Source organism: Monopterus albus, unplaced genomic scaffold, assembly GCF_001952655.1.
Source record: "Monopterus albus unplaced genomic scaffold, M_albus_1.0 scaffold382.1, whole genome shotgun sequence".
NCBI classification, from domain to species: domain Eukaryota; kingdom Metazoa; phylum Chordata; class Actinopteri; order Synbranchiformes; family Synbranchidae; genus Monopterus; species Monopterus albus.
In genome coordinates, this window is record NW_018128262.1 from 219,038 (window position 1) to 231,131 (window position 12,094).

The 12,094-nt window shown below is 40.2% G+C and overlaps 1 protein-coding gene across 9 annotated transcripts in view; it reads left to right on the forward strand.

The window, feature by feature from the left end:
* The window catches only part of ect2 (epithelial cell transforming 2), a 58,467-nt gene that overhangs the window by 33,985 nt on the left and 12,388 nt on the right, over positions 1 to 12,094 (forward strand). For all 9 annotated transcript variants that reach the window (XM_020585854.1, XM_020585857.1, XM_020585858.1 and 6 more), the window contains 3 exons: positions 3,743 to 3,881; positions 8,080 to 8,234; positions 9,417 to 9,524. In XM_020585854.1, coding sequence (XP_020441510.1) covers positions 3,743 to 3,881; positions 8,080 to 8,234; positions 9,417 to 9,524 — 402 coding nt within the window. The remainder of the gene's footprint in view (positions 1 to 3,742; positions 3,882 to 8,079; positions 8,235 to 9,416; positions 9,525 to 12,094) is intronic.

Consider the following 12,094-nt stretch of genomic DNA (forward strand, 5'->3'; position numbering starts at 1 on the left):
AATTCAGTAAAAAAAAAAAAAAAAAAAAGCCCTTCGCTAACATCAACCCATGCAAAACTGCAGGGCCGGACACCATCCCTGGTCATGTGAGCCCATGGCACTGTAGCTAATCTCCCTGGATGTGGACAAAAGAGAAAAATAAATGACAGATTGTAACAAAGGATTGTTTGAATGGTGGATAAAGAACCTCCTCCAGCTTCCAAACAAATTCAAGCTGACCTGCAGGCACAGGGTGCAACAGTATCAGCTCACACTGTCGCCATCTGAATGACAAGAATGATAGGAGACCCAGGGACCCACTGCTGACACAAACATAAAAAGCCAGACTGGAGTTTGTCAAAACTGACCTGATGAAGCCACAGTCTTTCTGGGAGAATGTCCTGTGGACACATGAGACCAAAATAGAGATTTTTGGTAGAGCACATCGTTCCACTGTTTTCATAAAATGAAACGAGGCCTTCACCTTCTCAATTTTCTTTATGGTTTGTCAGGTTCTCTGCAATTGGACGCATCGAGGTGTTGTCTCAGAGTGCTGTGCCTGCGCCCAAGTTAAACTTTAACTTCAGCGCAGGGAGGGCACGCACAAACCTGTGCTGCGATCCGCCTGGCGCAGCGCTGATATGTTCTTGCGCCACACAACATATAGAAATTAATCGGTTCGATAGCTGAGCACAGTGCCCACCACATCCTATCTAAAAGCCCTTTAAGAAGGGCAGGCCTGATCACCTCACCACCTTCTGTGGTGGAACCATCAAAGTATCCTAGCATACAACCTAACTTCTTGGTTTATGAGCTGCAAGGCCCTCAAACAACAGTAGCTCAGCAAGATGGTGAAGATGGCCAAAAAAAATCATTGGTGGCCCGCTCCCCTTCCTAATGGAGATTTACCAGTGGAGCTGCATTCATCGAGCCACCTTCATCATAAAGGACCCTCTCCACCCTTCTCACCCTTCTCGCATATTTTCCCTCCTGCTGTCTGGGGGAAAACGGTATAGGACTATTGGCTGCAGATCCAGCAGGATATTGAACGGTTTCTTCCCACAAACTGCCAGGATGCTAAACACTGTTTGTTCCCACCCCACCCCCTGTGATGTGCACACACACACACACACACACGCTAACTTGACACACACATTGACACTGCTGTATTATATTGAGTGTATGTAAATATTGTTAGTCTGTCTGCTGAAATGCATGGATTAGGTTTTCTTTTAATCTATTCTGTTTATAAATGAGTCTTTTTTTTGTTTTTATTCGATTGCATTTTTATTAAGGCATTGCAGTTGGCTGGGATAACCAGCCCACTGCAATGCCTTAAAAAATGCAATGTTTCTTTTGTGTATGGAAATACACAGAAATGACGACGTGAATCTGAGCCTGAGTAAACGCCATGTTAAAACAAATAGGAAGGAAGCTGAGGGGGTGATTGTGACTGATTAGAGCTAGTATGTTTTTGGTTGGATAGCATTTTGGGAGTTACCATGTATGAGTTGGACCCAGTGTTATTCCTTCCTCTTTGTTCTCTGCTCCAGCATTTTGGGATGCACCACTATGCTAGTTTATGTTCAGAGCTTGTCAGTTTCCAAACATTGTAAAGATCATCTGAAATGCATAGACTCGTACTCATATGTTGATCCTCTTTTACATTATAAAGTCTCTCAATGTCTTAGCAGCAGATTGTGTACTATATATATATATATATATTTATATATATATATATATTGTTTTAAACATCTGTGACATTTTATTCACCCAAAGTCTTTAGATTTCTTAAAACCCATCTTTACAAACAACAGATTTCCTTCTGCCCTCTAGCAGGTTGTGTCAGAAGTTGGAATCTTTAGTGGCCAAGTATGTTTGAGCATACAGGAAATCAGTGCTCAGTGTATTATAAACAGACAAACAAGGACATATGTAATCAAAATGTGTGAAGTGTAGAAAAATTTTGAGTCAAAGCATGAATGTCCTTGGAGAGCTGAACATTTTGATACCTGAAATACCTGAAAGTATGCTGAAGTAGAATTTCCCCATTCATTTGAAAGGGGCAAAATTTTCAGAATAAAGCAAAATATTTTAAAAGTGTGATGTTTTGAAAAATTGTGAATAGAAGCATGAATGTCCTTGGAGAGCTGAACATTTTGATAACTGAAATAGGTGAAGGTATGCTGAAGTTAAGATGTGAAAATTTTTGCCATTCATTTGAATGGGGCAAAATTTGTTGAAAAATGCTAAATAGCTGAAAAAGTATAAATCTTACAAACAAGAAAAATACAAGCACACGTCCTTAAAAAGCTGAACATGTTGATTCCTCAATGGCTTTTGTAGCTGAAAGCATGCTGAAGGAATTAAGTGCCAAAAAATGTACGGAAGAAATCAGAATAATAATAATAAACTAGAGAAATGCATTTTCTGAAGAAAATGCGTATGTATGCTGAGTGCTGAAAGATCAGTCTGAAAATGCTGAACATTTTGATGCCTGAATGGTTTTGCTAGCTGAAAGTTTGCTGAAGTAGAATTTTCCCATTAATTTGAATGGAGCAAGACTTTCAAAATAAACCTAAATATTTCAAAAGTATCAAGTTTAGGAAAATTCTGAATAGGAGCATGAATGTCCTTGAAGAGCTGAACATTTTGATACCTGAAAGAGCTGAAAGTTTGCTGAAGTAGAATTTTCCCATTAATTTGAATGGAGCAAGACTTTCAAAATAAAGCTAAATATTTCAAAGGTATGAAGTTTAGAAAAATTCTGAAGAGAAACATGAATGTCCTTGAAGAGCTGAACATTTTGATACTTGACATTATGCTGAAGAAGAATTTCCCCCATTCATTTCAATGGGGCATGATTCTCAAAACAAAGCTAAATATTTCAAAGGTATGAGATTTAGAAAAATTGTGAAGAGAAGCATGAATGTTCTTGAGGAGCTGAACATGCTGATACTTGAAATAGCTGAAAGTATGCTGAAGTAGAATTTCCCCATTCATTTTAATGGTGCAAAAGTTTCAAAATAAAGCTAAATATTTCGAAGGTATGAAGTTTAGAAACATTTTGAAAAGAAGCATGAATGTCCTTGAAGAGCTGAACATTTTGGTACCTGAAATAGATGAAAGTATGGTGAAGTAGAATTTTTTTGCTTCGCATCCACACAATAGATAACAGGATGACAATAGTGTGTTGGTGCTGAAGCATCCACACAATAAAGAACAGGACAATAATAGTGTTGCTGCTGAAGCATCCACACAAAGAAAGAATAGGAGAGCATAGTGTGGATGCTGCTGAAGCATCCACACAATTAGTGCTGTCTGTACCTACTGTAGGTACTGCGCCCTCTGCACTGCCGTTATACACTTCTGGTTAGATGCTAACCTGTATTTCATTGCCTTGTACTTGTGTAATGACAATAAAGTTGAATCTAATCTAAATAACACTAGTAATAAAATAGCTTTTCCACCCGTCTTTGGTGTTCCATTGCTCTGATGTCTTATCATTTATCAACCATTACAAACACAGATACCGAATTACCTAGTGTTGACTTAAATAAACCGATCAAATTGGCCTAGTTCTAATCAATTTATTGCAGAGTAACTGACAGCAGCTTCACTGACAAACTGGAAAATGCACCCATATTCAATTCTAAATAACAAGGACATTTATGAGCACAAGGTGCTATTCATAAATTGCCTTTCCTAACCTTCAAAGTGTGACTCATTTTGTGCATGTGTTTATTTCTGTGCATCTCTGCAGATTGCAAGGAAGCGTCACAAGGTGATGAATACATTTAAGAGTCCAGTGGGACAGACAAGACCACCACCACCATTCAAACACATTGCACTGATGCCGCTGTCCCAGATTCGAAGAGTGCTGGACCTGCAGGACACAGAGGGTAACGCTGACAATATGCACACACTAGAAATATGCAATCTTACTGGTTATACTATATCTGCACATTATTTTAGGGTGTCATGTTCTGCTCTCAATCTGCACTCTATTGTAATACCCCAAAGTGTATAACCCTCTTTTTGGAGTGTCCCTGTAACATGGTGCAGAGACAAACCAACTCTGAAATCTTCACTCTGTGTATTTGAACACAGTTAATAACAGAGGCTGTTCTCCATTATAGATTTTCAGAATCATCTTTAATAGCCGAGTACATTGGAACATACAAGGAATTTGACTCCGGTACAGAGGCTCTCAGTGTGTTTGTAGGCAACAGGGAATAGAAAATAATGAAAAAAACAAAAAAACATGCATTCAAATAGGAACATGGAAAATGAAAAATAGGAAAATAATACAAGAAAGAGTATTTATAAATGTACATCACAGTAGAGTTTTCAGACTAATATGTACAATGGTTATATTTACAATTTCTTGCACTGTGGTGATTGCTGCGTCCAGTCATACAGTCATGGATTAACTCTTCATCAGAGCGATGGCCCAAGGGAAAAAAACTTTGTCTGGTTGTTTTGGTGTACAGTGCCTGTTCCTGTCCTGTTTGGTTGCTGAGCCAAACCAGATGGTGATGGAGGTGTAGAGAACAGACTTGATGATTCCTCTGTAGAACTGGATCAGCAGCTCCTGGGGCAGGTTGAATTTCCTGAGCTGACACAGGAAGTACATCCTCTGCTGTGTCTTCTTGATGATGGTGCTGATGTTAGATGTCCACTTCAGGTCCTGGGAGATAATGGAGCCCAGGAATTTGAAGGACTCTACTTATGATACAGTGCTGCTGAGTAGGGTGGAGGATCTCTTCCTGAAGTCCATTGTTTTGAACGTGTTCAGCTCTAGGGTGTTGGCAACTGCATCACAAGGCAGGCTCCCCTCTTTATGCAGACTTGTCACAGTCTCAGATGAGTCTAATGGCCATTGTGTCATCTGCAAACTTCAGGGGTTTAACAGAGTAGTCCCCTGAGGTGCAGTTGTTATTAAAGGGGGCAGATCTCTGGGGCCACATGTGCTGATTGTGATTTTCCGTAGCCTCGCCTGCTGCTTCCAGTCTGTCAGAAAGCTGGTGATTCACTGACAGGTGTGGGTAGGCACAGGTAGCTGGGTGAGGATGGTCAGGATGATGGCGTTCAAAGCTGAAGGTCAAGGTCAAAGTGTTTATTTGTCATATGCACAGTTAGGAAATGTGTTTCCCTGTACAATGAACTTCTTGAAGTTCACAAAGAGGACCCATGCATAATTCCCTGGCGAGACGAGGTGTTTCAACATGCAATGCAGTGCCATGTTGAATGTATCATCCACTGACTTGTTTGTCCAGTAGGCAAACTGCAGGGGGTCCAGCAGCGGGCCTGTGACGCCCTTTATGTGAACTAGCACCATTCTCATAAAGGACTTCATAATCATTGATGTCAGGGTGACCGGTCTGTCATCATTCAGTCTACTGATGGTGGGTTTTTTGGGACTGGGATGACGGTGGAGTGTTTGAAACTGGAAGGAACTTTGTTGAGCTCCAGTGAGCTGTTAAGGATTTGTGTGAAGATGGGAGCCAACTGATCAACACAAGCTTTCAGGCAGGAGGGGGAGACGGTGGAGGGTTGGATGCAAGAGGGGACTTCACACAGCTCTAGTGATTTCAAATCATTTTTTTTTAAAGTGCAGATCCGGTACTGTGCTGTGGTTTAAAACGTAACTGAACTTTTTCTTCAGTTCCACTGTCCTTTAGAAAAGACTGGAGCTGAGTCAGCATGACCTTTTCTAAGACTTTTGATATAAAAGACAATTAGACACTGGTTTAAAATTTGATAAGACAGAAGTCTAAGTTAGGTTTCTTTAGGAGGCTTGCTTAAACACCTCAGAAACAATCCATGTTTGAAGGGATTAACAAGGACAAGAAAACTGGGCCAAACAGTCTCAAAAACATCCTTAAATAACTTTGCTTTTATAATATCTAGAGGGCAGTGAGAAACGTCGGTATGTTGAAGCTCCTCTGATAGAACAGGCAGTGAGACCAGCACAAACTTGCCAAAAGTGGCAGAGCACACAAGTTATAGACCAGTAACACCAGAACAATGCCTAATGTTGGCAATCTTAACAAGAGTTAAAGACCTCAACTTCCTACAGAAACTTCACAATAGGATGAAATTGATCGATATATCAGTTAACTGTACTGAATAACACCTGCAGTTTATAATGATTAACAATCACACTAGAAAGATAAGTTGATTTAAGTGTTTTAGTGGCTCTCTGATAGGTTTAAAGACTGTCCCTCAGGTAACATGAGAAACTTAAAGATGTTTTTTTTTTTTCATTTACATGAAGCGTGACAACATTGTTCTCTGAGAGCACGACTCGAGGCATTCAGCTGTGGCTCTGTTTTAAGTTTAGTAGATTTCTGTTTTATTGAAGATCTGTGTGAAGTTGGGAGCCAGCTGATCAGCAAAAGATTTCAAGCAAGATGGAGTCACACTGTCTGGGCCTGGTGCCTTTCTGTTGTTGTTTTTTGAAAAGGCCATGCACATCCTTTTCACAGGTTGTCAGGGGCGGGGGGGGAATCACAGGGGGAGAAATTTCTGTGTCTGAGGTGAAGTAGGTGAGGGGTGTGGAGTTCTGCTTTATTGATGGTCTTCCATAGCAGGGGCCCTGGTTTCCTGTAGCTAGTGATGCCCTGTAGGCTTCTCCACACAATGGCTGAAAACTGATTTATCAGCTTCTCAGAGTAGTTCTTCTTTGCTACTCTGATTTCTCTTTGTCAGTGTGTTTCTGGCCTGGTTGCACAGGATCCTGTCCTCACCTCTATAGGCCTCCTCTTTGGCATGACAAAGCTGCTTAAGATTTTGTGTGAACCAGTGCTTGTTGTTGTTGAACGCACAGACGGTCTTGGCAGGGACACACGTCCTCAAATGCTGATGTATGATGTCTAGGTGTCAGTAAGTTCATCCAGGTCTGTTGTTGTGACCTCAACAACACTCCAGTCAGTGCAGGCCTGTAGCTCTGACTTTGCCCCCTCGGCCCATCTCAATGCAATGCAATGCTCTGAAATTTGAGCCAGCTGCTAATTATGGCTTCATTCCCAAGACATTTTTGAACACCCCACACTAGCATGGATGTCCATCAAAATATAATGTGACTTTAATACTTTCTTAAATGAAGAATATTCATTAGTAGGCAAAAGTTGGTTTTCAGTTTCCTTTGATACACCAACAAGAAATTTTAGAAAAGAAATTTCCAACTCATTCAGTTTAAGGTTGACTTAAAATAGCAGTCAGGTGCCCATATGAACAGGTATTGCATGCTGTAGTCATTCCTCCTGTTCATTCTTCCACATGATGGACATAATGTGTACTTCCCCCATTCAGTAGTCTGCATAAAACAGACTGTAACTGAATAGTGAGCAGTAAATTGAGAATTCAACTGATGCTGCTCAATTTTTGCATCTATAAAATGTAACACATTGCAGTGACACACTGTTTTAATGGAAAGTGTATCTACACTAACGTGTGTGTGTGTGTGTGGTTTCTCTTTTTAGTTGCTCTTATTCCTTTTTTTCTTAAGTTGGTTTCAGATATACTATACTTCAAATGTACAGTCTAAAAACAGTGCTACTAATAGGGCTGCAGGACAGCTAATAAATGTGAGGCGGAGGTGATGACACCATACATCTACACATCTTTTTATGGCCTCCCTAATCAGCTAGTTTAGATTTCTGTGAAGTAGATTTTTTCTTTTCTTTTCACTGCAAAGTCCTAGAGTTTTTGTGCCCACAGAGGGCTCTGATGTCCCACATTTCAGCATATAGTATGATATGCTCCCAGGAATACATGGAAGCATGAAAGCAGTGTTTTGTATAGTTTGCAGTTTCCTCAGTTTTGTCCATCCCTGTTGTTCTGTGTGAGATCATTGTTCAGAGATGAATGAGTCCTTCTGAATCAAACAGTAATGATTATATTTAAGGAAGTTGGATAAAGCACTAAAGTTGATTGGCTTTCCATCTGTGTCTTCTTCCTGTCCAATGTCCTCCCTCAATCATCCTCATGCTTTTTTGTCTCATTCTCTTCACTGAATTTCCTTACTGGTTGACTTGCATTCCCTTCTTTTTGTCACTTATCTTTTCTCTCTTGCTCTTTGCCATGTCTCTTCAGAGTGCGTGAATGCATTCGCCTTGGTGGTTCGCCCTCCGACTGAACATGAGAACTTGTTGTTCAGCTTCCAACTGGCTGGAGAGGAAACCGTTAAAACCATCTGGCTGCGAACACTTTGCCGTCATGTTGCCAACACCATCTGCAGGGCTGATGCTGTGAGAAGCCACACACTTACACATATTGTAAAGAAAGTAGGTGCTTCGACAGATTGGCAGTCAGGCATGCAAGGCAAGCTGTGGTACCTCTGTCATCTCAAAAGTCAGTCTTGCTCATATCACTGTCATCAAGTCCTGTTCCACTGCGCACTAGAGACTGGCACTGGGATCAGTTGTTGGTATAACAAAGTAACTCTGGTTGGTGGAGTCAGAGCTGCAAAACGGTAATTCTAGAATAATATACAATATACATTAAACAATGTATAAACAATATACATTCAAATTCACCGGTTACTTGACCTTCGACCACCAAAATATAATCAGTTCATCCTTTGGTTCAAGTGTACCCTTGTGTGCCAGATTTGAAGAAATTCTCACAAGGTGTTGCTGACTTATCAAGTTCACAAGAATATTCCCGACAGACGTATGAATAGATGGACACCTGAAAACGTAATGCCTCTGGCTGCAGCTATCACCAGCATGGAGGCATAAAAAGTGGATTTAGGTTTTTCAAAAGGACCACTGTTTCCCTGTTTGTAGCAAATTAAACTCAAACAGGATGAAATGGTGCTTTGGTTTTTGCAACTTTCAACTGTGAATGAACACATTTATACAGTGTTGTTGGGTTTAGCTAACTAAACCAGTGTGTGTTCATTGAAGTAAAGGTACATGTCAGCTAGTACACCAGTTGTTAGTTGTTCCAATTTCTTATTGGTTTTGGTATTTTTATGGGATTTTTTTGAAGAGTAACATTATTATAGAAAATGTACATCCATTAGTGGTTTGGGGAAATTAGTGAAAACTAGCTTGGCATGGGCTGATTAAGTTGATTACTGAGCCCACTGAGAGATTTAGAGGGGAGGCTGTACGCTGTGTTTAGTAGAGCATCCAGCAGAGGGCGATTTAGGCCTCTGATCTGCCTGCCACCTCACAGCTGCATTCCAAATGTTGTTTCACTGTGTCAGTGCTGTAATGTGAATACCAATGAGATAGAGCCCTGCTTGTTAAAAAGCTCTCTGCAGGGTGAAGGGAGGAGAGAAGTAAAGTCAGTGTGAGTGCAACTACACATCCCCTCTTGGTACTATTTTGACATAATAGTATAATGTATTGATTAGATGACTTGCCCACTTCAGGTTATAATTTATTATTTTGACTTTGAGGCTGTATCTGTTCTGTTACCAGGAGGACTTGATTCAGTGCACAGACCCAGACTCACTCCAGGTCAGCACTAAGGATATGGACAGCACCCTGAGCAAAGCCTCCAGGGCCATTAAGAAAACGTCCAAAAAGGTAAAGGCTGAAAAAGTAGTTTCTCCTGATTAACCTTCCCAGTGTCACCTTTTTCACTGGTGGGTCATTATACCATACACATGGTGAGCATTCGATCATTGTTCAGAGTAGGCTGCCCCCTAAACACCGATGGTTCATGATATCCTAAACATTGATTAATGATACTCAGTCTTGTCTCTGAATTCCTAGTTCGACTCATTTCTCATTTAGTTCACTGATCTGGCACTCCTACTTTTTAACCAGATGCTGTTCCAGACTCTTCTAGTGACTGACTTTTCACCTGACAGAGCTGTTAGCAGCCATGCAGGAGAGAGTCATCATCAAAACAGAGTTGATATTTATATCTGTAATAAATGGGATAAATCATGAACCGTAAACACACACACAAAGTGTTGACTCTGAATTTCCTTATTTGGGTACAGCCCAAGTTCAAACTGACAGGACTTGAGTTGTAATCCAGATCATGAGGTTTTCCAAAAATATAAAATAACTATTTAACTGAATATAAGAAATGCTAGTAAATAAAATATTTGAAACAAGCAAATGACATTGTCAGACTGCTTCTAGAAAAAAAAAATGCTAGTCTTACATTAAAGCCCCTTATTGAAGGGTTTCAGGGAACAGCTGAGTGCAGTGAAGGTTAAAATGTTAAAGAGAGGCTCTGGGGCAGACTGTCACCAGTCATTTTACCAATTTCACTTTTTCTTGGTCTTATAAAGTTATCTGCTTTGCCTGATTCAGAACTTGGTGATTTTTAAAATTGAGTCATACAGAGGTCATCCACAGCTGCTGTGTTCATTGGTTGGTTATAGATGAGATCTTTAGAGTCACTGTGACACAATCCAAGCAAGAGCAGTCCTGTAAAATGCAGCTGGTTCGCATTCTGGAGCACAATTTAGGTCCCAGTAGTGTTGTCACAATACCAACATTTTGGTACCGGTACCGGTACCAAAATGTATTTCGATACTTTTGATACTTTTGGATATTTTTTCAGATAAAAAGATAATGCAAAAAATGTCATTACTGACTTTATCTTAATAGAAAATCTTAGAATAACATCAAAATAAAATTCAAAATACTAGGCTTTTCTTATTGCACTCAAAAAAAAATTTTTTAGAACAGTCAGTGTGAGTAAATAAAAAGTATGAAGTTAGAAGTTCTAACTTAGAACAAATAAAATTATTTTAAATTAAAATAAGCTAGCAACTGTAGCAGCAAAATCTCTTATTTTCCTATCAACATTATGTCCCTTCTCCTCCCTACTCCCTCTCTTGCCTACTATTGGGTGGCTGATTCTTTTGGAGTAGACTATCTACTGAGTCTGACTCGGGCTTTTTGTCTTGTTGAGATTCTTGGCCAAGAAAACCAAAATGTCTAGGTGTTCCTCACTCAATCTAGAACGCCTTGGACTACAGATATTTCCAGATGTGCTGAAGACACGTTCTGATGCACAGCTTGATGCTGAAATGCACATATATTGTCGTGCAAACTGAGCCAGGATGGGAAGATCAGACTCATGATGACCCCACCAGGCTAGGGGGTCCTGTGCAGCACTTATATCTCTTAACTGTTCATAGTCATCACACGGTTTAGTTTGTCTTTAGGTGTTGTCAATGTGGATGAATCGTGTCCTGTTGAACTGTCTGCTCCCCTCTTTTCCTGGGTGATGGTGCAGAGCAGGCTTAGATCACTTCTTTTTTTTTTTTTTTTGCTACAGCACCTTCTGGTTGGTGGCTAAATATGTATGTAAAACACTGAAGGACTGTGCTGTAACCACATTTAACATTTTGAAAAAACACATTTTTTTATTAAAATTTAAAAAAAAAAATTCTATGTTTGATAAGAAATCTTTATCATGTGTTGCACACTTAAAACTACTGAACTATTGAATTTGAAAAGGGTACATGTCATGAGTAAATTACCTGTCGCTCCCTGAACTCAGTGTGCAGGTCTGGGTGCTTATCCTGTAGGTGTTTGGCTAAGTTGGAGGTGTTTCCGCCCTTAGCCATGCATGTTTTAAAACATCGTTTACACAATGGCGCATCAACGTTAATTGCCTCTCCTTGCTCATTTGTTTTTATGCCGAAGTACTGCCATATAGCACTTCGCGCCCCTCGTTTGTCCACAAATTGCGGGGTGGTGACTGAGCCATTCTCCTCTCCGTGCTCCTCTCTCTCCCTCTCTCCCTCTCCCTCTCCAACGTCTCTGCTATCTCCAAGCTTTCCTCCTGCTCCGTTTGTTGCTCCAGTCCACGCTGCTCAGTGAGCAGAGGACGAGGAAGCTGTTTCCTGTAGAGGTGGGCGATACTGTAAAATTTGGTATTGATCCGATACCAAGTAAATACAGGGCCAATATCACCGATACCGATACCGATACCGATATTTTTTTTAAAGCACACAATATAAATTACATTCACTTTCTTGTATAGGGGATATCAGTGTTTAACTTCAAATTTATGAAGTGATTGCATAATTATTATGCTAAATCTGAATGCATTTTCATAACCATTAAAAGATGTTGTGATTTGCTCTTAGTGTGCCTGTAATTAGTCATGTGTCAGGTAAAAAAAA